This window comes from Pelophylax lessonae, assembly GCF_965119305.1.
Source record: "Pelophylax lessonae genome assembly, chromosome: 1".
In the NCBI taxonomy this organism is placed as follows: Eukaryota; Metazoa; Chordata; class Amphibia; order Anura; family Ranidae; genus Pelophylax; species Pelophylax lessonae.
Window position 1 is genome coordinate 363,499,666 of NC_138768.1, and position 27,556 is coordinate 363,527,221.

At 41.0% G+C, this 27,556-nt stretch overlaps 1 protein-coding gene across 2 annotated transcripts in view; it reads left to right on the forward strand.

Moving 5' to 3' along the window:
- Positions 1 to 27,556, forward strand: part of CARNMT1 (carnosine N-methyltransferase 1) — a 66,770-nt gene that overhangs the window by 27,842 nt on the left and 11,372 nt on the right. For both annotated transcript variants that reach the window (XM_082260597.1, XM_082260598.1), the window contains exons 4-6: positions 1,172 to 1,312; positions 3,126 to 3,304; positions 19,391 to 19,504. In XM_082260597.1, coding sequence (XP_082116723.1) covers positions 1,172 to 1,312; positions 3,126 to 3,304; positions 19,391 to 19,504 — 434 coding nt within the window. The remainder of the gene's footprint in view (positions 1 to 1,171; positions 1,313 to 3,125; positions 3,305 to 19,390; positions 19,505 to 27,556) is intronic.

A 27,556-nucleotide genomic window follows, 5' to 3' on the forward strand; every position in this document is an offset into this window, starting at 1 on the left:
AGCGCAAGGTCTCTAACATCCACCAGATCTGTAATGTCGTCATGGAGGAGTGGAAGAGGACTCCAGTGGCAACCTGCGGAGCTCTGGTGAACTCCATGCCCAAGAGGGTTAAGGCAGTGCTGGAAAATAATGGTGGCCACACAATATATTGACACTTAGGGCACAATTTGTACATGTTCGTTTAGGGGTGTACTCACTTTTGTTGCCAGCAGTTTAGACATTAATTCTGTGTGTTGAGTTATTTTGAGGGGACAGTTAATTTTCACTGTTATACAATACTGTATGTACCAATTAATGAGAGATAATCCACAGAATAATCGTTTAATTTATTTCAAACAATGTTCAGCTCAGAAAAGCACCGCTTTATACAACAAATTAAAGCATACGTTGCTTGAACTTGACTTCATACCAGGACTGCTTGCTCATTTTCCCTGAAAATGAGTACTGTACTTATTGATGTCAGTTTGACCTAATCGATTCTGGAAAATAAACAGTTGTATTCATGAATGAATCCTATCAATCAATTGCTACGTGCATAGCAATAATAAAATCTCAGATTTGCAGCAGTACAGTATTGTGGATGAAGTAAGCCAGTGGCTTTTTACCTAAATGTTGTCCAATGATTGAACTCCATTTGGTGCATCAATGGAGCATGCTTTTATTGTTACAGTGATACTTTCTCACTCTAAGGGCTCTTTCACACGGGCGTTCCGTATGTCCGTATATCACCCCATCCGTTTGCGGGTGCTATACGGACATAATGAATGTCTATGGGATTGCGGATGTCAGCGGATGACACCGCTGACATCCGATTGTCGTCCTTTCAGTTCTGTTCCGTTTTTTGGAACGGAACAGAACCCTATTTTTTTTTCTGTTTTAAAAAACGGAACGAACGCAAAATCGGATGTCAGCGGTGTCATCCGCTGACATCCGCAATTCCCATAGACATACATTATGTCCGTATATCATCCGCAAACGGATGGGATGATATGCGGACATATGGAGCGGATGACAGAAATGTCATCCGTGTCCGTGAAGTGCCAGAGTGAATCGCAATGCGGACCGCTCCGTGTGAAAGAGCCCTAAGTCAAGCACTTCTTTCTGACTTTGCTCTTTTGTGTGCTTGCCTTGACTCATTGTTTATTAGTTTTTTTATTTTTTATTCCCACAGTGATGTATCACAAATTAACATCTTAGTGCCTGGTGCAGGACTTGGAAGACTGGCTTGGGAAATCGCAAATCACGGTTATGCATGCCAAGGAAATGAATGGAGCTTTTTTATGCTTTTCTCTTCTAACTTTGTATTAAATAGGTAAGTCAATTTGTATTTTACAGTTGCTCAAGAGGGATTGGCAACTGCAAAATGTAAATCTGTTGTGGACATGGATTTAGCCTTTCCACAATAGTTTTATTAATAGTGAACTTGCAATCATTTTTGTTATTTCTTGTAAATAAACTCTATTATAGGCAGACACCTAATTTCCTTTGAACATTTTTTAAGCGGAAGTTTATTCTGCCTATATTTTGCCCTCGTGCACTGACACTGGTGATCAGGCTGTATTTCAGTGTGTAATTTAACCACTTCTGTCCAAGAAGGATTTGCCCCCTTAATAAATAGTAAATTCTTTACGATTCGGCACTGCGTTACTTGAACAGACAATTGCGCGGTCGTGTGACGCTTTACCTAAATAAAATTGATGCCCTTTTTTTCCCCCCCACAAATAGAGCTTTCTTTTAGTGGTATTTGATTACCTGTGCGATTGTGCGTATTTTTTTGCGCTATAATCAAAAATAAGCGACAATTCTGAAAAAAAAATTTTTTCTCATTCTGCTATATAACATTCCCCCAAAAATATTGTAAATTGTATTCAAATTTTTTTCATCCTTTAGGCAATTTGTATTCTGCTACATATTTTTGGTAGAAAAAAATCGCAATAAGCGTATTTTGATTGGTTTGCGCAAAAGTTAACTAGGGGAAAGATTTATGTAATTTTTATTTATTTTTACTAGTAATGTCGGCGATCTGTGATTTTTAGCGGGAATGCGACATTGCGGCGGACAGATAGGACCCCTAACTGACGTTTTTTTACGCTTTTGGGGGACCAGTGACATTAATACAGTAATCAGTGCTAAAAATAAGCACTGTTACTGTAATAATGACACTGGCAGGGAAGGGGTTAACATTGTGGGTGATCAATGGGTTAAATGTGAGCCTAGTGGAGTGATTCTAACTGTGGGGGGGCGGGGGGGGTGTGGCTGCTGAAATGACCATAGACACATGTGATCCTATATAGAAGGATCACATGAGCTCTATGATCATTCCAGGGAGAACAACAGTCAGCTGTGTTCACAACAGCCGACCGTTCTTCTCTCTGTGGGGAACCATCGCGGGTGTCAGTAGGCAATCAGAGCCAACTGCCCGCTGCATCGGCTTCCCCGCTGATGAGCCCCGCCGCCGGTGGCGCGCGCTCGCCCCCTCGTTGCCTCCAAGTGACCGACGTAGACCTACGTCGGTTTGCCTGGGAGAGCCACACTGCCGCAGTAAATAGGGGGCGTGTGGTCGGCAATCGGTTAAAGTGCTAGTAAACTGCACAAATAAAATAAAAAAATAGGCTCCGGGCAGATTAAATCCTATGCATACTGGTATTACTGGCACATTATGACAGACTTATCTGAAAACAAAGCCCTCCAGCAGCACACTGTCACCACTGAAGATGCTTCCATCTTCACCTGGTCTTCCTTCCAGGTTTGCGGGCTATAGCGATATGAGTGGGCAAGCCGGCGATGACATCACTCATGCATGGTTGTCGCTGTTTACAACATGGCTCTGAAGGAATGGCACAAGTATGGTGTTCCTTCAGGCCGAATGCGCCAGTGACGTCACTGGCTGCATCTAAAGTAAATATCGGTGCACGTTTTCGTAGCCATTTACTGTACCAATAGGTAAGCCTTATTACAGGCTCTACCTATAGGAAAAAATCATCGAAGAGTTTTTACTCCTACTTTTTAAGAGTTTTTAAAATCTGTTTTTTTTTGTTTTCCCTCTGTTGAGATTGTTTTAGGATATCCATTTGTTTAACTAATGGTTTCTAAAGCCTGCATGATTGCCTGTCTGTTTTTTCCAGATGTTCACACGTTAATGCTTTTAAACTTTATCCTTGGATTCATCAGTTTAGCAACAACGTGAGATCGGCAGATCAAGTAAGACCTGTTTACTTTCCTGATGTCAATCCTCATGACCTCCCAACAGATTCAAATTTTTCCATGACTGCTGGAGACTTCCAGGAAATATATACAGATAACAGTGAGTAAAAAGGTCCTTAATAAGTAATCCAATCCTCCATGCTCTATAGAAAAGCAGTGGATACATACCATTGTGTGCTAAAATTGTAATGGTCTGTGTAGGTCAGATTTCCTTATGTGGCTTGCCATATTTAAATGACAGGTGAAGTATTGCTACTACAACAAACACGTTAAAAAAAAAAAAAAAACTTTCGGTGCAGATGGGCCATTATGACTTGAAAGCTGTATCCTGTTACTGCAGTGATATACAGTCAGGTCCATAAATATTGGGACATTGACACAATTCTAATCTTTTTGGCTGTATACACCACCACAATGGATTTTAAATTAAACAAACAAGTGTGCATTAACTGCAGACTTTCAGCTTTAATTAGATGGTATTTACATCCAAATCTGGTGAACGGTGTAGGAATTACATCAGTTTGTATATGTGCCTCCCACTTTTTCTAACCACTTAAGCCCCGGAAGATTTTACCCCCTTCCTGACCAGGGGTTTTTTTTTTTTTTTTTTACTGCGCGATTTTAATGGACAATTGCGCGGTCTTGCGACGCTGTACCTAAACTAATTTCACTTCCTTTTTTTTCCCACAAACAGAGCTTTCTTTTGGTGGTATTTGATCACCTGTGCGATTTTTTTTGATCATGCGCTATAAACAAAAAAATATCATAAATTTTGCAAAAATAACAATATTTTTCACATTTTTTTTTATATGAAATTCCCAAAAAAAAAAAGTAAAAATCAAAATTTTTTTTAACATTTTCGGCCAATTTGTTTTATGCTACATATGTTTGGTAAAAAAAAATCGCATAAAGCGTATTTTGATTTGTTTGCGCAAAAGTTATCACGTTTACTAACAAAGGGAAAGATTTTTGTCATTTTTGGTGGTTTTTTTTTTACGAGTAATGGCGGCGATCTGGCGATTTTTTTTTTTTTTTTTTTTTTTTTTTTTTTTTTTTTTTTTTTGGGACTGCGACATTGCGGCGGACAGATCGGACCCTTGACTGACATTTTTGACACTTTTGGGGTTACCAGTGACATTACTGCAGTAATCAGTGCTATACATATGCACTGTTACTGTAAAAATGACACTGGCAGGGAAGGGGTTAACTGTATTGGAGAGGGAGGGGTTAAGTGTGTCCTAGGGGCGTGCTTCTAACTGTGATGGGACATGGCTACTATTGTAAAAACCGAGATCAACGGTTCTACATAGTAGAACCGTCTGATCTCCATTTTTACACAGGGGAGAATGACAGGCGGCTTGTTTACATAAGCCACCTGCCTTTCTCCCTCTCTACCGACGATCGTAGTGTGACTGGCGGACATCGGGTCCGCCGGTCACACGCGCGGACTCCTCAGTGAACGAGCCGGGGCGGGCGTGCGCCTCAGCGGGCGCGCGCTCGCCCGCTATTGGCTCACAAGCCGGTCACAGGCTAATGACGTATATATACGTCACTCTGCCTGGCCGGGGCTGACCGCCGCAGTATATCTACTTGCGGCGGTCGGCAAGCGGTTAAGGGACCAAAAGTAATGGGACAGATTAACAATCATAAATCAAATTTTCACTTTTTAATACTTGGTTGCAAATCCTGTGCAGTCAATTACAGCCTGAAGTCTGGAACGCATAGACATCACCAGACGCTGGGTTTCATCCCTGGTGATGCTCTGCCAGGCCTCTACTGCAACTGTCTTCAGTTCCTGCTTGTTCTTGGGGCATTTTCCCTCCAGTTTCCTTGGCAAGGGAAATGCATGCTCAATCGGAATCAGGTCAGGTGATTGACTTAGCCATTGCATAACATTCCACTTCTTTCCCTTAAAAAACGTTTTGGTTGCTTTCACAGTATGCTTCGGGTCATTGTCCATCTGCACTCTGGAGCGCCGTCCAATGAGTTCTGAAGCATTTGGCTGAATATGAACAGATAATATTGCCCGAAACACTTGAGAATTCATCCTACTGCTTTTGTCAGCAGTCACATCAATAAATACAAGAGAACCAGTTCCATTGGCAGCTATACATGCTCACACCATGACACTACCACCACCATGCTTCACTGATGAGGTGGTATGCTTTGGGTCATGAGCAGTTCCTTTCCTTCTCCATACTCTTCTCTTCCCATCACTCTGGCACAAGTTGATCTTGGCCTCATCTGTCCATAGGATGTTATTCCAGAACTGTGAAGGCTTTTTTAGATGTTGTTTGGCAAACTCTAATCTGGCCTTCCTGTTTGAGGATCACCAATGCTTTACATCTTGTGGCGAGCCCTCTGTATTCACTCTGGTGAAGTCTTCTCTTGATTGTTGACTTTGACACACATACACCTACCTCCTGGAGAGTGTTCTTGATCTGGCCAACTGTTGTGAAGGGTGTTTTCTTCACCAGGGAAAGAATTCTTCTTCGGTCATCTACCACAGTTGTTTTCCATGGTCTTCTGGGTCTTTTGGTGTGGCAGAGCTCACTGGTGCGTTCTTTCTTATTAAGGATGTTCCAAACAGTTGGTTTGGCCACACCTAATGTTTTTGCTATCTCTCTGGTGGGTTTGTTTTGTTTTTTCAGCCTAATGATGGCTTGCTTCACTGATAGTGACAGCTCTTTGGATCTCATATTGAGAGTTGACAGCAACAGATTTCAAATGAAAATGGCACACTTGAAATGATCTCTGGACCTTTTATCTGCTCCTTGTAAATGGGATAATGAGGAAATAACACACACCTGGCCATGGAACAGCTGAGCAGCCAATTGTCCCATTACTTTTGGTCCCTTTAAAAAGTGGGAGGCACATATACAAACTGTTGTAATTCCTACACCTTTCACCTGATTTGGATGTAAATACCCTCAAATTAAAGCTGAAAGTCTGCAGTTAAAGCACATCTTGTTTGTTTTTATTTCAAATCCATTGTGGTGGTGTATAGAGTCAAAAAGATCTTTATTTTAGGTCACAGAAGCAGTGGTGCTGGAAAACAATGCCGCTGTAAATATTCTAAAAAAAAAAAAAAAAAAATAACTTCTCTACCGTGGAGCAGTGTTCATTTTGACATTGTTTCGATTTAGTTTTACGCTTAGTTTTTGGTTTTAGTCATCTAAATTGTTTTAGTCGTATTTTAGCAGGCTAAAATCTCCAGTACATTTTATTTGAATGAAATCTAATGGGTTTAGTTAAATTGTAATGCATTATTTAAGCTTTTCTGTAGAATTGCCAAACTCTTTATATACTCCTGGAGTAAAAATCTAATAACATGTTATTATTTATAGATGGGTTGATTTACTAAAACTGGAGAGTGCAGAATCTGGTACAGCTGTGCATAGAAACAAATCGGATTCCATTTTTTTTTTTTTGTCAAAGCTTCATTGAACAAGTTAAAGTTAAAGGCAGGCTGAATTGCTACCATGCAGAGCTGCACCAGATTTTGCACACTCCAGTTTTAGTAAAACAACCCCCAAGTTTCATTAACACAAATTTTGCTTTTTGACAAACAGAAGTGCAACTTTAAAGTATAAAAAACGAAAAACTAAACCCTATTGGCTGTAATACCGTTGCACATATTCCCTGAATATATTACCAACATTAAATATTAAGAAATAAGAAAAGCCTTTCTCATTTTTTTTGTTCTTTCATTAGCTTAGTAGTTGCCCCCTATTTTTTCTTGTGGTGGTGCAATACATGTTTAAACTTTAATGTGCTATTATAGGCTGGGGATGGAATTGTGTTGCTGATTTAGAATTGGCCAGCAGAGGGCGCCAAGAGATAGTATGAATGAGTGTAATTTGTGGAACTGCATAGGAAACGGAAAGGATTGATGGGAGCCTGCGCCCCTCATCCAATACAGCTTGCCGATAGTCAGGGGGCTGGAGCTTTAACAGACAGACGGAGCTCAGAGGAAAGCGGAAGTTCAGGTGGGTAAACCTTCCTCCCTCATATTTCCGTTCAGTTTTCTATCAATAATGAAAATTGGAATTGATTTTCATCATATTTTTTATTTTATTTATTTTTTTGTGATTTGACTTAATAAGAATTTTATCTTAGTTTAGTTTTCGTAACTGAAAACATGCAGCTGACGAAAACTATAATGTAAATTTTCATTGACAAAATTAACACTGTTCTGGACAGGGATTTATAAAGGCTCTAATAAATTAATATAGACCGTCGCTGATTCTAATGTGTAATACAATAAACCATCTCAGAGCATACAATTAAAATGCATAACACGTGTATATATAAATTAATTGATAGTGATAAATAATAAAAGTCCATAAAAAGTTCCTGTGGATGTGCAATAAATAACTTGATTGTAATAGTGATAAATAGTAAAAGTCCATAAAAAAAGTTCCTGTGAATGTGCAGTAGAGGTATGATAAAGATAATAGTGATCCAAAATGTGATCATAAAATCATGCACATAGTGCCATATGTGAGAAAATCCTAACACAATCCACCGATAAGTGCAATGGCCGCTCAACTCAATGGTAAATAAATCAAGCATTCATCTAGAACAGTGGTCCTCAACTCCGGTCCTCGGGCCCACTAACAGGCCAGATTTGAAGTATTACCTTGGGGAGATGCAGACTAGAATACTGCAATCACTGAGCAGCAAATGAGATCACCTGTGATGTAATTTAGTTATCTTGCAAACCTGGCCTGTTAGTGGGCCACGAGGACCGGAGTTGAGGACCACTGATCTAGAGTATAAGGTTAATCCGTATGGCGTAGGTGTAGATGGATTGCCGGATGACTCGGATAACAATAGGGGTGTAGATGGACTGCCAGGCGTTTTGAAAGTATTATCTTGTTGTAGCATTCATATTAAGACAAATAAATAAGAGCTCCATAGTGTAGTATTTAAGGAATATTATAGGAATATTTATTGAAAAAAATAGCAAACTTACAAATTCGAAGAGATGTACATGGAGAACAGAATGCTGGGTCCCCGCACTTAGCGGCGTGATAAGAATCCGAACTTCCGGTCACGGCCGTAGACCGGAAGTGATGCTACCCTGCTACTCCCAACGCGTTGCTGTTTTTTTAGATTAAATATCCCCTTAAATACTATACTATGGAGCTCTTATTTGTCTTTATATGAATACACCAACGACATATAACTTTCAAAACGCCTGGCAGTCTATCTACACCTCTATTGTTATCCGACTTATCTGGCAATCCATCTACACCTCTACCTGCTATCTCATTCATTACCAGCCATACGGATGAACCTTGTACTCTAGATGAATGCTTGATTTTATTTACCATTGAGTTGAGCGGCCATTGCACTTATCGGTGGATTGTGTGTTAGGATTTTCTCACATATGGCACTATGTGGATGATTTTATGATCACATTTTGGATCACTATTATATTTATCATACCTCTACTGTACATTCACAGGAACTTTTTTTATGGACTTATACTATTTATCATTATTACAATCAAGCTATTTATTGCACATCCACAGGAACTTTTTATGGACTTTTATTATTTATCACTATCAATGAATTAATGTCTATACGTGACGTGTTATGCATTTTAATTGTATGCTCTGAGATTGTTTGTTTATTGTATTACACATTAGAATCAGCAACGGTCTATATTATTAGAATGTTTTATTGGTATGTGGTGACACTACACAGATTGGCGGCTCTTTCCTTTATTTGCTATTACACATGCATTTTTATTTTTAGGTTTACTGTTTTTACTGGTAGCGCATTGGTTCTTTATACTACGTTCGATTTATAAAGGCCGGTGTGTGAAATCCTCACATAGACTGGTCAATCAGACACAATTCTAATCATCAGATGCTTGGAGTTTATTCAACAGATTCATTATTTGTGAATACAAATTCAGCGGCACTAGATTTGGTTCTATTCAAGCCAAACGTGCTTTTACTTTTCATACTACTTGGTTTTTTTTTTTTGTAATACCTCAACTGTAAAGATAAAACTAGTGACCTGGTATATATTACCCACTCCTGTCAGAGCAGTCTGATTGCCACATCTGAAATAGAAAATGTAAAAAATAAGCTATTGTCCATTTTATTAGCATATATGTGTAGGCTTCCATAAACACTTGGGGAAAAAAAAGTCCATCCTAATACCTAGGGCACACCTATATACAGAGGGTAAAATAATATTGAACATGTCACGATTTTTCTAGGGTAATATATTTCTAAAGGTGCTATTGACATAAAATTTTCACCACGTGTCAGTAACATGCAATCTACACATACAATACATTACCAATACATTTTTGATAAGAACAAATATAGTGGCTGCGTTTCAAAATACGTTTGCTTCCTCAGGATCCACGCCTAGATTTTCAAAATATACAGTTGTGCTCAAAAGTTTGCTTACCCTGGCAGAAATCATGACATTTTTGGCATTGATATTGAAAATTTGACTGCTCATGCCAAAAAATGTTTTTTATTTAAAGCGGAGTTCCGGCCTAAAAAACTACTTTGGGCCGTCCGCTTGCTCTGTGTCACCTGTAAAAGAAATGGATAGTCCCGATTTTTACTTGCCTTGTTATTGAAGAAAATATACTTACCTTTCTCCCACTTCCTCCCTCTGTTGCCGCGGCCCGCACCGTCCCTTCCTGCTTGCATTGATTTCTGGGAGCTGAACGTCATCGCTCCCAGGAATTAATGCGCCTGCACCGTCCCCATTCTTCGGTTCTGGTGCAGGCGCGTCATTCCCTGCTAAACAGCTTCTGGGCATTCCAAGAAGCTGTGCAGGGATGACGTGCCTGCCCCGGAAGTGATGAGTGGAGCCGGTGCAGTGCATTGCGGGACCGAAGAGGATGCGCTGGCTTCAGCTGCCCACACCTGAGATGTCAGCACTGGAGAAGAAATTTTCAAGGTAAGTATTTCTTCTAAAATGTAAGTGCGACCTGGGACAGTTCAGAGGCTATCCATTGTGGAATGCACTAGCCCTGACTGTCCCAGGGGGTATTTTTAGTGAAAAATATTTTCCTAGGCTGGAACTCCGCTTTAAGGATAGTGATCATATAAAGCCATTTATCATCACATAGTTGTTTGGCTCTTTTTTTTTTTTTCCAGCTTTTAGGGCGGTTGCATTTTGAAGTTTTTTTGTTTGTTATAAAATTTTGTAAATAGATAAATTTTTTTCCTGCACTGATGAGGCCGCACTGACAGGCACTGATGGGAAGGCACTGATAGATGGCAACGATGGGCACTGATGGGGAGGGCACCACTGGCAGGCTCCCTGAGCCCTGATTGCCATCCCTGGAGGCCATGGGTGGGCATCCCTGGTGGCTCTAGTGGTACCCCCCCTCCCCCCCAAGGGTCTGCACTGGTAATCAATGCTCGGATTACCAGCACAGACCCCCCCCCCCATCAGGAGAGCCGCAGGTCGGCTCTCCTCTACTCGTGCACGTACTGAGGAAAGCCGATCAACGGCTCTTCCTATTTACTATGTGACCAGCTGTGATTGGAAACAAGAAAAAATATATAATAACGTGCAGCGCTAAGAGAATGATATATAGGCAATCACTCAAATAAACAAAACTGGTGAAATGAACTAAATAACTAAAGAGAGTCCCAAGTGAAGAGTGTGGTAATATAATTCCAGGGTGATGTGTGTGGTCCCAAAGGACATCTGATCCCAACACCGACAGGGAAAGTTTTATATATGCGCTCACCGGAAGAGCTGGACCCAAATTGTCCTAAGACTAAAGGGTCAGATGGGCTCATACAATATCATGCGAATCTTCAAACAAAACCTGCAGTCCCAGATGTCCAAGTTTACAGTCATGGGATGAATCAAGTTAGGTGAAAACTCTCATTTCCCGAGTGACATGGAAAGGATAATCCAAGACAAAGCAAACATAGTGTAACTCCACTTGAGAAATTTTATTATAAAATAAAGGGATACACTTACAAACATCCAGGAACATGAGCAGTATGGTAAAGATACACAGATCAGGCAGTCTTTGGCATGGGCCTTGTTGTCTAAGGCCAAGTACTGACGCGTTTCATCAAATGTTACTTTTTCAAAGGTAAATGCCAGCCAAAATGGAGAGAAGCATTCTGCTCCACTCATGTTTTCTTTACTAATGGTACATTCTGCATATTCTCATTTTTCCAAGGGTGTGCAAACATTTAGGCACAATTGTAGGCATAGATCCTGAGGAAGCAACTGTATTGCAAAACACGTCAATCCTCTATGCCACCAGCATATTTGTACTTGTCAAATATGTATTGTTAACATGGCAAATGGCGTACATTTTAATGTATTTTAACCATTGTAGTAAAGATTTTTGTATTTTAATAGTTTGTATTTGTGTACTCCTATTAGAGCACATTTTAAAGTCTTTTTGTTTTAACTCTACCCATATTTGTTTTGGGACAGTGTATATGAAAATTGTTAGTTTTTTAGGATGGTGCTGCAACCACTTGCTGACCGCCTAACGTACATTCACTGCGACAGGTCGACTCTATTGCGCAAAATTACATACCTGTGCATCATTTTTGCAATAGCCACTAGGGATGCCTGCGCGCGCGTCCCCGTAGGCATGACCACGCGCTGATTGGACAAAGGGGGAGCCAATCAACGAGCCACCCGCGATCCTTCCTGAGAGAGACAGAACGGCAGTTCTGCCTATGTAAACAAGGCTGATTGCTTTTCTGACGGGGGGGAAAAAAAGATCGAGATATTGTGTGTGCTTGCTAAGCAGGAACACTGATCCGTCTCCTCTATCCCCCCCCCCCCCCCCCCCGTCAGAGCAACCCCCACATAGCAAGCACTCTCTAGGGACACATTATACCATTTGATCACCCCTGATATTAACCCCTTCCCTGCCAGTGTCATTAGTACAGTGCATATTTTTAGCACTGATCACTGTATTGGTGTGACTGGTCCCCAAAAAAGTGTCAGGTGTTCGATTTGTCCGCCGCAATGTCTCAGTCCAGCTAAAAATTGCTGATCGCCACCATTAGTAAAAAAAATTTAATTCAATAAATTTAATTTAATAAATAATAAAAGTCCATAAAAAGTTCCTGTGGATGTGCAATAAATAACTTGATTGTAATAGTGATAAATAGTAAAAGTCCATAAAAAAAGTTCCTGTGAATGTGCAGTAGAGGTATGATAAAGATAATAGTGATCCAAAATGTGATCATAAAATCATGCACATAGTGCCATATGTGAGAAAATCCTAACACAATCCACCGATAAGTGCAATGGCCGCTCAACTCAATGGTAAATAAATCAAGCATTCATCTAGAACAGTGGTCCTCAACTCCGGTCCTCGGGCCCACTAACAGGCCAGATTTGAAGTATTACCTTGGGGAGATGCAGACTAGAATACTGCAATCACTGAGCAGCAAATGAGATCACCTGTGATGTAATTTAGTTATCTTGCAAACCTGGCCTGTTAGTGGGCCACGAGGACCGGAGTTGAGGACCACTGATCTAGAGTATAAGGTTAATCCGTATGGCGTAGGTGTAGATGGATTGCCGGATGACTCGGATAACAATAGGGGTGTAGATGGACTGCCAGGCGTTTTGAAAGTATTATCTTGTTGTAGCATTCATATTAAGACAAATAAATAAGAGCTCCATAGTGTAGTATTTAAGGAATATTATAGGAATATTTATTGAAAAAAATAGCAAACTTACAAATTCGAAGAGATGTACATGGAGAACAGAATGCTGGGTCCCCGCACTTAGCGGCGTGATAAGAATCCGAACTTCCGGTCACGGCCGTAGACCGGAAGTGATGCTACCCTGCTACTCCCAACGCGTTGCTGTTTTTTTAGATTAAATATCCCCTTAAATACTATACTATGGAGCTCTTATTTGTCTTTATATGAATACACCAACGACATATAACTTTCAAAACGCCTGGCAGTCTATCTACACCTCTATTGTTATCCGACTTATCTGGCAATCCATCTACACCTCTACCTGCTATCTCATTCATTACCAGCCATACGGATGAACCTTGTACTCTAGATGAATGCTTGATTTTATTTACCATTGAGTTGAGCGGCCATTGCACTTATCGGTGGATTGTGTGTTAGGATTTTCTCACATATGGCACTATGTGGATGATTTTATGATCACATTTTGGATCACTATTATATTTATCATACCTCTACTGTACATTCACAGGAACTTTTTTTATGGACTTATACTATTTATCATTATTACAATCAAGCTATTTATTGCACATCCACAGGAACTTTTTATGGACTTTTATTATTTATCACTATCAATGAATTAATGTCTATACGTGACGTGTTATGCATTTTAATTGTATGCTCTGAGATTGTTTGTTTATTGTATTACACATTAGAATCAGCAACGGTCTATATTATTAGAATGTTTTATTGGTATGTGGTGACACTACACAGATTGGCGGCTCTTTCCTTTATTTGCTATTACACATGCATTTTTATTTTTAGGTTTACTGTTTTTACTGGTAGCGCATTGGTTCTTTATACTACGTTCGATTTATAAAGGCCGGTGTGTGAAATCCTCACATAGACTGGTCAATCAGACACAATTCTAATCATCAGATGCTTGGAGTTTATTCAACAGATTCATTATTTGTGAATACAAATTCAGCGGCACTAGATTTGGTTCTATTCAAGCCAAACGTGCTTTTACTTTTCATACTACTTGGTTTTTTTTTTTTGTAATACCTCAACTGTAAAGATAAAACTAGTGACCTGGTATATATTACCCACTCCTGTCAGAGCAGTCTGATTGCCACATCTGAAATAGAAAATGTAAAAAATAAGCTATTGTCCATTTTATTAGCATATATGTGTAGGCTTCCATAAACACTTGGGGAAAAAAAAGTCCATCCTAATACCTAGGGCACACCTATATACAGAGGGTAAAATAATATTGAACATGTCACGATTTTTCTAGGGTAATATATTTCTAAAGGTGCTATTGACATAAAATTTTCACCACGTGTCAGTAACATGCAATCTACACATACAATACATTACCAATACATTTTTGATAAGAACAAATATAGTGGCTGCGTTTCAAAATACGTTTGCTTCCTCAGGATCCACGCCTAGATTTTCAAAATATACAGTTGTGCTCAAAAGTTTGCTTACCCTGGCAGAAATCATGACATTTTTGGCATTGATATTGAAAATTTGACTGCTCATGCCAAAAAATGTTTTTTATTTAAAGCGGAGTTCCGGCCTAAAAAACTACTTTGGGCCGTCCGCTTGCTCTGTGTCACCTGTAAAAGAAATGGATAGTCCCGATTTTTACTTGCCTTGTTATTGAAGAAAATATACTTACCTTTCTCCCACTTCCTCCCTCTGTTGCCGCGGCCCGCACCGTCCCTTCCTGCTTGCATTGATTTCTGGGAGCTGAACGTCATCGCTCCCAGGAATTAATGCGCCTGCACCGTCCCCATTCTTCGGTTCTGGTGCAGGCGCGTCATTCCCTGCTAAACAGCTTCTGGGCATTCCAAGAAGCTGTGCAGGGATGACGTGCCTGCCCCGGAAGTGATGAGTGGAGCCGGTGCAGTGCATTGCGGGACCGAAGAGGATGCGCTGGCTTCAGCTGCCCACACCTGAGATGTCAGCACTGGAGAAGAAATTTTCAAGGTAAGTATTTCTTCTAAAATGTAAGTGCGACCTGGGACAGTTCAGAGGCTATCCATTGTGGAATGCACTAGCCCTGACTGTCCCAGGGGGTATTTTTAGTGAAAAATATTTTCCTAGGCTGGAACTCCGCTTTAAGGATAGTGATCATATAAAGCCATTTATCATCACATAGTTGTTTGGCTCTTTTTTTTTTTTTCCAGCTTTTAGGGCGGTTGCATTTTGAAGTTTTTTTGTTTGTTATAAAATTTTGTAAATAGATAAATTTTTTTCCTGCACTGATGAGGCCGCACTGACAGGCACTGATGGGAAGGCACTGATAGATGGCAACGATGGGCACTGATGGGGAGGGCACCACTGGCAGGCTCCCTGAGCCCTGATTGCCATCCCTGGAGGCCATGGGTGGGCATCCCTGGTGGCTCTAGTGGTACCCCCCCTCCCCCCCAAGGGTCTGCACTGGTAATCAATGCTCGGATTACCAGCACAGACCCCCCCCCCCATCAGGAGAGCCGCAGGTCGGCTCTCCTCTACTCGTGCACGTACTGAGGAAAGCCGATCAACGGCTCTTCCTATTTACTATGTGACCAGCTGTGATTGGAAACAAGAAAAAATATATAATAACGTGCAGCGCTAAGAGAATGATATATAGGCAATCACTCAAATAAACAAAACTGGTGAAATGAACTAAATAACTAAAGAGAGTCCCAAGTGAAGAGTGTGGTAATATAATTCCAGGGTGATGTGTGTGGTCCCAAAGGACATCTGATCCCAACACCGACAGGGAAAGTTTTATATATGCGCTCACCGGAAGAGCTGGACCCAAATTGTCCTAAGACTAAAGGGTCAGATGGGCTCATACAATATCATGCGAATCTTCAAACAAAACCTGCAGTCCCAGATGTCCAAGTTTACAGTCATGGGATGAATCAAGTTAGGTGAAAACTCTCATTTCCCGAGTGACATGGAAAGGATAATCCAAGACAAAGCAAACATAGTGTAACTCCACTTGAGAAATTTTATTATAAAATAAAGGGATACACTTACAAACATCCAGGAACATGAGCAGTATGGTAAAGATACACAGATCAGGCAGTCTTTGGCATGGGCCTTGTTGTCTAAGGCCAAGTACTGACGCGTTTCATCAAATGTTACTTTTTCAAAGGTAAATGCCAGCCAAAATGGAGAGAAGCATTCTGCTCCACTCATGTTTTCTTTACTAATGGTACATTCTGCATATTCTCATTTTTCCAAGGGTGTGCAAACATTTAGGCACAATTGTAGGCATAGATCCTGAGGAAGCAACTGTATTGCAAAACACGTCAATCCTCTATGCCACCAGCATATTTGTACTTGTCAAATATGTATTGTTAACATGGCAAATGGCGTACATTTTAATGTATTTTAACCATTGTAGTAAAGATTTTTGTATTTTAATAGTTTGTATTTGTGTACTCCTATTAGAGCACATTTTAAAGTCTTTTTGTTTTAACTCTACCCATATTTGTTTTGGGACAGTGTATATGAAAATTGTTAGTTTTTTAGGATGGTGCTGCAACCACTTGCTGACCGCCTAACGTACATTCACTGCGACAGGTCGACTCTATTGCGCAAAATTACATACCTGTGCATCATTTTTGCAATAGCCACTAGGGATGCCTGCGCGCGCGTCCCCGTAGGCATGACCACGCGCTGATTGGACAAAGGGGGAGCCAATCAACGAGCCACCCGCGATCCTTCCTGAGAGAGACAGAACGGCAGTTCTGCCTATGTAAACAAGGCTGATTGCTTTTCTGACGGGGGGGAAAAAAAGATCGAGATATTGTGTGTGCTTGCTAAGCAGGAACACTGATCCGTCTCCTCTATCCCCCCCCCCCCCCCCCCGTCAGAGCAACCCCCACATAGCAAGCACTCTCTAGGGACACATTATACCATTTGATCACCCCTGATATTAACCCCTTCCCTGCCAGTGTCATTAGTACAGTGCATATTTTTAGCACTGATCACTGTATTGGTGTGACTGGTCCCCAAAAAAGTGTCAGGTGTTCGATTTGTCCGCCGCAATGTCTCAGTCCAGCTAAAAATTGCTGATCGCCACCATTAGTAAAAAAAATTTAATTCAATAAAAATGACATAAAAATATCCTGTAGTTTGTAGCTAACTTTTGCTTAAACCAATCGGTATACGCTTATTGGGATTTTTTTTTACCAAAAAATACATAGAATACACAATACATGTTGGCCTTCTTGATGAAGAAATTTAGATTTTTTTTATTGGGTATGTCTTATAGCAGAAAGTAAAAAAAAAAATGTATATGTTTTTATTTTTTTGTTGGTTTATAGCACAAAAAATAAAAAATGCAGAGGTGACCAATAACCACCAAAAGAACGCTCTGGGGAAAAAAAAAGACATCAATTTTAATTGGGTACAGAGTCGCACGACCGCACATCTGTCAGTTAAAGTATTGCAGTGCCATATCACAAAAAATTGCTTTGTCATTAACCAGTTCTGGACCGGAAGGATTTGCCCTGTTAATGACCAGGCCATTTTTTGCGATTTGGCACTGCGTAACTTTAACAGAAAATTGCGTGGTCGTGCGACGCTGTACTCAAAATTGATGCCTTTTTTTCCCCCACAAATAGAGCTTTGTTTTGGTGGTATTTGTTACGCTATACACAAAAAAAGCGACAATTCTTAAAAAAAAAAAACAATATTTTTCACATTCTGTTATATAATATAACATTCCCCCAAAAAAAAAAATAATCTAAAAATCAAATTTTTTTTTAAACTTTTAGGCCAATTTGTATTCTGCTACATATTTTTGTTTAAAAAGCCGCAATAAGCGTATTTTGATTGGTTTCCGCAAAAGTTATCACGTCTACAAACTAGGGGAAAGATTTGTCATTTTTATTTTTTACTAGCAATGTCGGTGATCTGCGATTTTTAGCGGGACTGCAACATTGCGATAGACAGATTGGACCCCTAACTGACCTTTTTGACACTTTTGAGGGGACCAGTGACATTACTACAGTAATCAGTGCTAAAAATATGCAGTTACTGTAATGACACTGGCAGGGAAGGGGTTAACCTAGTGGGTGATCAAAGGGTTAAATGTAAACCTAAGGGAGTTTTTACTAACTTGGGCGGGAAGGGGCTTGTGTAATGACCATAGAGACCTGCGATCCCATATAGAAGGATCACAGGCTCTCTATGATCATTTCAGAGAGACCGGTCGGCTGTGTTTACAACAGCTGACCGTTCTCTCTCAGCGGGGAGCGATCGCAGGTGGCCGGTAGCAATCGGTGCCGCCAGCCCCGTGCATCGGCATCCCCGCTGCCTAGTGGGGGCAGGAGTACGCCGGCGGTGGCGTGCGCTTGCCCTCTAGCACCAGGCACGCGACCAACAAAGTCCTACCTCGGTTTGCGCAGGAGGGGCTGCCTGCCGCAGTAAAACTGCAGCGGGCGGTCTGGAACTGGTAAAAGGGTAAAACCTTCCGGGGCTGAAGTGGTTAATAAGTAAATATAAAATGTAGCTCCACCCACGTATATTGTGTATACTTGTAACCACTGACTACACTGTACTAATGACAAAGGCAGGGAAGGGGGTTAACATCAGGGTTTACATAGGCAGGCCGCCGATCTGCCTCTCCTGTGAACAATAGGCAGGTCCCGGCGGATGTTGCATCTGCCGGACCCGCTGATTGGCTCCCGCTGTGTCCAATCACAACGCAATCGGGTCGACATCGGCGCTCATGCGCTCCCGTGCTCCCCAGACCCTGTGTGCGAAATCTGGATTTCGTGCAGGAGGGCCGCTCTGCCGCAGTATATCTGCGTGGGGTGATCATAAGTGGTTACAACAAACGAAGGCAAAAGAAGAGCATTAATACTTGCCTACACTGACCCCAATATATAGATATTTAGTCTCTTGCAATGCTAGGGCCTTTGGCATAATCTTTATATCCAAAACATCAGGTGTATAACATGTCTGTGTTCCCTGCTAAGCACTGTGGTTCCATCTGCTAGCCCCTATGTCACTAATGTGTTTTGTTATGATGTTAGGGCCAGTGGATGGAATGACAATATGCAGCAGTGGACCAGGCATTTGTTGTGTTGGATGTGAAGATCCTGCTGGAGGCCATAGCGCTGCAATGGAGAGAAGACCCGAAGGACAAGCTACTATTGATTCATTTCTTTTGCAGGTTTCTTTTTTTAATATAATAACTTCATCACTTTTGTTTCTAATAAGCTGTGGAGTGACCAAGTTAAAATGTGCATCTTGGAAAATTGCAGGTATCACATGACAAGAGGCTTTGAGACACTTTAGGATCTCCAAAGATGCTGTATACTTCTAATTAACTAGAATGCATATCTTAGAATGTGTTGTTCATAAAAGGGTTCGTGTTTGCAGAATTACCATGTATTGCTTGTTTTACATCACTTCTATCCTATCCTAAAAAGTATACTAGTATGCACTAAATAGTATTTCTTTTCCCTTTTTTGTTTTGCCAACAGATTTGTGGGATTGCATAGCAACATGTTTTTTTATAGACACTGCTCACAATGTTATGGACTATATAGAGACGATATGGAAAATACTCAAGCCAGGTGGCCTATGGATCAATTTAGGTATTACTATTATCACTTTTTCAATTATTATTGTTTACCAATTATTACTATAGTCAATATTACTATCCAAACATAACTTTTGTTTGATGCAGAAAGTTGAGTAGTAGCCAGAAAATGAAATGAGCCCCCTGGCTGTCCTGCATTATCAACTGCACAAGATGGAATACATTTATTTAAATTATTTTTATTTTTTCAAACCTTTAGCAGTATTTCACATAAGATTTCAAATCTTGACAATGACTTTCAGTAGTGACCTGGCCGGGTCATTCATTTAAAGTGTATTATTCAGTGAACTATGCCAAAAGTAGAGTTTAGTCTGCAGAAACTAAGAGCAACTGATCAGACTTCAGTTTTTACTATAGTTAAGATCCATAAAAATACAATTTTTGATTGTGGACTTTGGACATGATCATTTCTCTGTGTTAGGCCTATGTAATGACTGAAATTTCCTATCTCTCGGTAAGGCCCCATTCACACAGGCGGGGACCGTTCAGATCCGCGTGTCCGTTTTTTGGGCGGATCTGAACGGTCCCCCCATGAATCTCTATGGGACATCGGATGTCAGCGGAGGCATGTCCGTCGACGCCTGATCCGATCCGTCAAATCTGGACGGATTGGAAACCCTATTATCCATCCGTCCAGCGGATCGGATGAGAACGGACCGACGGTCCCTTCCCATTCGATTCCCCCATAGAGATGTATGGGGCTCTGACAGCTTTGTCTCCGCACACAGTGCGAAGAACAGCTGTCATTCTCATCCGCCGATTCCCCGCTGAGAAAAGCGGAGTCCGTTTGACGGACTATATGTGTGAAAGAGCCCTTAGTCTTTTATTCACTTTCCCATCCTAACTACACTCACAGTTAAAGGGAATGTTCAGATTAAAAATAGACTTAATCTTCTGTCCACCTTCAACAGCCTTCTGAAATTGACTACTCACATTGTTTAGCTTTTTAAACTGAAGTCTATCCAACCTAATACTAGCTTTAAATCAAGTGATTTTTATTGTAACATTTTTTTTGTACAAAAAAAAATAAAAATAAATGGATAACCATCTGTCCTGTTCACAGAGTACAGATATATGATTGTGATTATCAGTATAATTTCCCATTACAATTCAGACTCCATGATTCATTGCATAGCCAATATATAAACTACAAGGTATTACATTTGTAGAAGGCAGGTGTCTTTGTGTAGGTGTTACCTCAACAATATATGGTATAATCAAATATTTTGTGTAATAATAAGTCACAATAAAGCATTAGTGAGACACAAAAGATAATACACAGTAGAGGTTGTGCCTAGGTTACCTAAGACAGCCATAGAGACCATCATTTTTTTAAACTTTTTAGGACATCCATATTGTGATAATGCAAACTGGGACTCCTAAAAACTGTGTGAGTAGACACGAGGCATCCATGTTATTCAGAATTCATAAGTCAGTCATGACATTTTGTAGAATAAGAGACCCATGACAGCAGTGATCCTCTTTCCATATTCCCAGCAGGGCATCCCCTACAATTAACAAACTTTTAGCAGTGATCCAAAACCTCCTTACCAGTCTATTAATAGGACACAGCAGAACCTTTTAACCAAATTAACATAAAAGCAAAGCATGGCAAATGTATAAGCCCATAGTAAATCCCTTTAACAGGACATCCACATCCAGTCTGGATAACAAACCTTCACGTTTCAGGCCTAAATAATTAGAACATTACACAGATATCTGTTCTAGCTAATAGTATCGGACTTATTGCCTGTCGTGAATAGTTTAGCAGGAATAGTTGCTGAATATGCATTTCTGGCTGGCTGGAATCAAAACTTCAGTGTATTTCATAACTCCTGAGCTGATAATAGTACGGTCCGAATAAGGACATCTTTTCCTGTATGAATTAATTAGCAACATTTTAAGTCCGAATTGTATTAAATTAGAAGGTACCAGAGGGGGGGTGGGATGCTTTGCATCGTCTAGGTTATATAGGCACCTGATACCCATCATATTTGTATTCATTCAAATGGCAAATGGTAATTTTTATGCTGATCAATGATATACAAGTTACCTGAATGCAACCTGTAGGTATTTCAAGATAATATATGAATAAAACTGTATTTGAGGGAAAGACCTCCACATGGTCATAAAAACTGACATTCCATCTGCCACTCGTTTTAGATCATTTCTGTCAACACCATTCTCAGGGAGCAGAAAAGAGGGACTGCATCAGCAGTCTAGAGCTCTCCTTTACCATCAGACAAACCTCAGCCAAGGTTTATGAGAGTCACTGATACATCTTTTTCATTGACTGGACTTTGCTTAACGCACAGAACCAGGACTTTAAGTGTTTCCTTTCTGTTTTTAGTTTATTTTTTTTTTAAGAGGAGTTCCGCCTTGCCCCCCCCCCCAAAAAAAAATAAATTAAGTCAGCAGCTATAAATACTGTTGCTGCTGACACTTTCTATTGGGGCAGTTACCTGTCCTGTTCTTGAATTGGCTCTCACGTGCTGGCATCGCCATCTAGGCTAAGGGAAAGACTATTTCCTACTGTGCATGCGCTCGGGGGGGGGGGGATGGGATGGGAGGAGGTCGAACTTAGACTTACTTCATGTCAAAACCAAGTACCCACTCCCTCCCAAAAGGTGCCAAATGTGACGGGTGGGTTCAGCCAAGCAGAGCTTCCCCTTTTGGGTGGAGCTCCGCTTTTTAAGTATTTTGTTTCCACCATTTTTACCTGTGTTTTTTTTTATTTTTGCACAATATTTTAAAATCCTTAATATTGTCTCTAGTCCACTAAGCTAGACTCCCTGTCTACCATACTGTAAATCTCTGGATATTCCTGCCTGTCATGACAGTGTGTATTAGACATTGAACATTATAATTGCTATTGTGAATGGCTGAATATCTGGTGGCAGCTTGGTGTTTGAAGGGTTAATTGCATAGTTAAAAGAGAAGTACAGCCAAAGCAAACAGCTGTGACTGACAATCATCAGCTCCCTGCTCATGGAGCTCTGAGAACCGAGTGATCAGTGGCCTTTGATCACTCAGTTCTCAGTCTTCGAGCCGGCAAGGGACAGATGCAGCATTGGTAAGTATATTTCTTTAAAAAAAAAAATAAATGGAACTTTTTAACTAAACCCGGTGAAGATCGCTCTGTCTGCTAGGTGAAGGGTAAGGCTGAGAGTGTCCTTGTTGCGTATTGGTGACAGCATGGTGTGAGATTGGCTGGCTGTTTATCACAAGCTGGTGAAGGTGGCTGGGTTCTTGCACAAGTCCATCGCGCCTATATTGGTAGGTCTTTTTTCCCCTTTTTAAGAATGTTGGCTGCATTTTTCCATTGCAGAATTGATGGAGGGGTGGGAGATGTCCATTTCTGGTCCACTAGCTTATGCACTAGGAAGAGTAAACATACTCACAATAATTTAAATGTCTGGGATCTCAAACCACCTGGGATGATACTCTAAGTACAATTTTAGGATCTACAGGCAAGTGAAAAGAGTATAAACTATTGACTGTATGAAAAAAAAATGAATTGCCAAGATCTACATCATTTGATGCATCTCCAGAGCATATGCATTAATGTGCCACTGTCTTCCGTACACCCAGCCTCGTGAGTGTAATTTTTGCAGGGTATGGTATGTCCTATGAATTATAAACAATTGTTTGAGCTTTCGAAAAGGAGATGGAGAAACAGTGGGGACAGCTTTTAAACCTCAGTCCACTGCTCCTCAACAAGACCTAGGTCGTCCTTTTACCAGCCCCTCTCCACAGTGCAATGGAGTCTTGGGCCTCATGCCCAGTCTGTTTTTGGCAGGGGCCTTTTTTTGGCTGTGAAAAACCCAGAACTAATGGGTTTTGAGGAGGGGTTTTTAGCTCTAAAAAAAATCGCTTTTACTCTGATAAAAGCTGAGCCATAAGTTTTTGTGGGAGCATAGTTTTGCTAAAAAAAAAAAAGCTACAGCTGAAAAAAAGCCGAATAACGCTACTGCAAAAAAGCTGAAAAACTCCTTCTATAGTCTACAGCTTTCTACTGCCGTTTTGATAACATTCAGTATCCATGAGTCCTTGGAGCTAGATGCTATCAGAAGGGCGGAGTAAAGATCTCCTATCAATCCTGTTTTGGTCAGGTTTGTAGAAGCCACCTTGGTAAGGATTCAGGGAAAATTATAAATTAAAGGTGAAGTTTGAGACTGTATCTGTAAGGCATATTGAGATGAAAGTATTAGACTGGGTTCACACTTTTGCGAATTGGATGCGGATTTCCCTTCATACAATTCGCATGTCAGGAGATTGTGACCGGCTCTCATACCTCTAGAGCGGCTCCGGTGCGAAATTGCGCAGGAGTCCTGTGTATCCTCTGGTCTGTTTCAGGTCCAAATTCGGACTGAAATTGTACCTGAAACGGAGAACAGGGATGCACGGGACCCCTGCTTTGAGCCTCTCCGTGCGGCAGTGTGAACCCAGCCTTTAAAAAGTGATTGTTTAAATAAGTGAGATTGCTCTGCCAAGGACTGAAAAGAGAGAAGAGCATTCTAGGGAATAAGGAATAACTCTTGAAGAAAAAGGATTCTAGCTTTGATTCTAGCTTTTTTTCTAGTTATCAAAACCATCCAGTTTGGATAGCTCAGAAAAGATCAAGTTGTTCCAGATTGGCCCATATTGTGTATGCTCCGTGTGCTCAGTAATTCGAGTAGTCTTCCAGGCTTTATGCTTTTTTTGTTTTGGGCAGGAGTAAAGGTGTGGGATGTTGCTGCTTTAAGTGACAATATCCAGCCTCTAAAAGGGAAGTAATGAAATCTTGGGGTAATAGGGAAGAGAGCAGTCTTTGGATAAGTTCTTGTAGATTTAAAGTGCCACCCTCTGCGATTTGTTGTCGTTTGGAACCCTAACAAATAGAGCCTAGTGTTTAGGTACTGCTAGTCCATCTTTTGGGAGCAGGTAAGTATTGACATGTTTGTTTTTTTTTTTTTTTTTTACAATCAATTTAGGTATCCTGACCCACCTAATAATTTGGAGATAAACTTTTCCTTCTAACTTAAAGTGCAGCTCCACCCAAAAGGGTAAAATCCACTTTAAGTACTCCTCCACTGCCACATTTGGCTTGGTTTGATTTTATTTTTTGGGGTGTGGGGAGCAGATATCTAGTTTTGACAGGTACCCCGATCCAAGCGGAAATTCTCCTCTCCCCTTCCCTCTCTGCAATCTTCTGAGACTAGTCACAGGTCCCAGAAGACTGCCAGACCATTCAGAAGGCACAGCTTGAGTTACGCCATTTTTTTGTTTTCTGTAATTTTGAAAGTGTCAGTGATGGAAATAAAATCTAACTTTTGTTGACATATAAGAATGTCTAATCTGTAATTTGATGCCTTTTGGAGATGTTTCCATCTTTCCTTGGCTTCTTTATGCACATTAATACAAATTTTTACCTGGGGTGCCCAAACTTTCGATCCCCACTGTGTGTGTGTGTGTGTGTGTGTGTGTGTGTATATATATATATATATATGTATATATATATATATATATATATATATATATATATATATATTGCCCAATTGAATCAATGGTATATAAAACAGAGGTGAAGCAAAAGTGATTTCAAAATAATGTGATACTATATAATTATCTGAATACATCCTTAATGCAATCCTTAATAAATGTGATCCATCAATGGTGGGTAAGCATGAGATAGAAAAGACAAAAGTGAAAATATCACAAAATATGTAAAGAAAATCAAGTGTTAGTGCAGTATGTAAATGCAACAATGCAGATTTGCATAGAAGAATACATAAACAATCTTCAAATAAGTAGCCGACGATTAATAGAGAATCTAATGCAAATTATAATAAAGTCCCTGGCCAGTGATTGGCCTATTATGGCACATAACAAAAGCACAGGAAATGCAATAAACAGTTGATGAATACATTTGTGATGGTTCGTGATGTCTCTGGCTGTGCTGCATTCTTACATTACAGCTGTAAGGTAACAGCATGAATATCCCAGGGACTTGTCTTATCTGTGGATCGAATAGGGTTGCTCTTTTCCTGTATCCCTCAGATGTCCACACAGTGTTCCCAGGGCTCCTACTAATCTGTGTTGCCCATGAGTATAGGAAGCCTGCTTAGCCCTGTAGTGGATGGGTGGTCCTGGAGGGTAACTCAAGGAGGGTGGGCAAGGAGAAAGGAAGGCTCCAATGGTGTAGTAGTTTTAAAAATGGATTTATTGCGAATAAAAACACTCGCGTTTAAAAACGGGGCGATCCTGTGTATGGCAAACGAGTGGCCGGCTTGTCCTCCGGCAGCACTTCCGGTACCTATTAACTGTCTGCCCGACGTGCGTCGTCATCGTTGCGTGACTTCATCAGGGTCTGACTTTTAATAACCACAAAAACAACAAACTCCGCTTTAAGTAGCTTCATTCCCTAATCTTAGACATGGTGTAAAAGGATCCAGACTTTAAGTCAAGGATGCTTATTGCACAGTCTGTCCTATTAATAGTTGTGTTCTTTGATAGCTGGAAACATTTATGTTAAATCGTTATGATCTCAGTATATAGAAAAAAAAAAAAGTTAGCTGCAGTGAACTGATGTACACTGCTAAAAAAAATTAAAGCAACATTTGTTAAAGTATAGCCTCGGGTCAAGTAAACGACTGGGATATTGATCTGGTCAGTTAAGTAGCGGGGGGGGGGGGGGGTGGGTTTAATCTGTTTTAGCTGCTTTGGTGTTAATAAAATTGACAGGTGCACTAGATGGGCAACAATGAGGCCATCTCCAAAACAGGAATGGTTTTACAGGTGGAGGTCACTAACATTTTTTCCATACTCCCCTTTTCTGACTGTTTTTCACTAGTTTTGAATTGGTTAGGGTCAGTGCTACTACTGAAAGCATGAGGTGATGCCTGGACCCTATGGAGGTTGCACAGGCAGTCCACTCCTTCATGATGGCACTTAAATACGTGCTATTGCCTTAAGGTTTGATGTCTCACCCAGCATAGTGTCAAGAGCATGGAGGAGATGCCAGAAGACAGTTACTCTAGGAAAGTTGGACAGGGCCATAGAAGGTCCTTAACCCATCAGCAGGACCGGTATCTGCTCTTTTGTGGAAGGAGGAAGAGGAAAAGCACTACCAGAGCCCTACAAAATGATCTCCAGCAGGCCACTGATGTGAATGTCTCTGACCAAACCATCAGAAACATACTTCATGAGGGTGGCCTGAGGGCCCGACGTCCTCTACTGGGCCCTGTGCTCACTGCCCGGCACCGTGGAGCTCGATCAGCACTTGCCATTGAACACCAGAATTGGCAGGTCCTCCACTGTCGGCCTCTGCTTTTTTGCAGATGAGAGCAGGTTCACCCTGAGAACATGTGACAGACATGAAAGGGTCTGGAGAAGCCATGGAGAACGTTATGCTGCCTGTAACATCGTTCAGCATGACCGGTTTGGTGGTGGGTCAGTGATGGTCTGGGGAGGCATATTAATGGAGGGACGCACAGACCTCTACAGGCTAGACAATGGCACCCTGACTGCCATTAGCTATTGGGATGTAATCCTAGGACCCATTGTCGGACTGTACGCTGGTGCAGTGGGTCCAGGGTTCCTCCTGGTGCACGACAATGCCTGGCCTTATGTGGCGAGAGCATACAGCCAGTTCCTTGAGGATGATGGAATTGATACCATTGAATGGCCCCCACGCTCGCCTGACCTAAATCCAATAGAACACTTCTGGGACATTGTTTCTGTCCATCCGACACCGCCAGGTTGCACCTCAGTCTGTTCGGGAGCTCAGTGATGCCCTGGTCCATATCTCTGAGGAAATACCCTAGGACACCCATCGTCTCATTAATAGCATGCCCCGATGTTGTCAGGCATGCATACAAGCATGTGGGGCTATATAAACTACAGAGTACCATTTTGAGTTGCTGCAATGACATTTCAGCAAAATGGACTAGTCTGCTGCATAATTTCTTCACTTTGATTTTCGGGGGGGCCTTTGAATTCAGCCCTCTGTAGGTTGATCATTTTAATCAAATGATGTGGCATTACCCAGTCCAAATCAGTATAGATG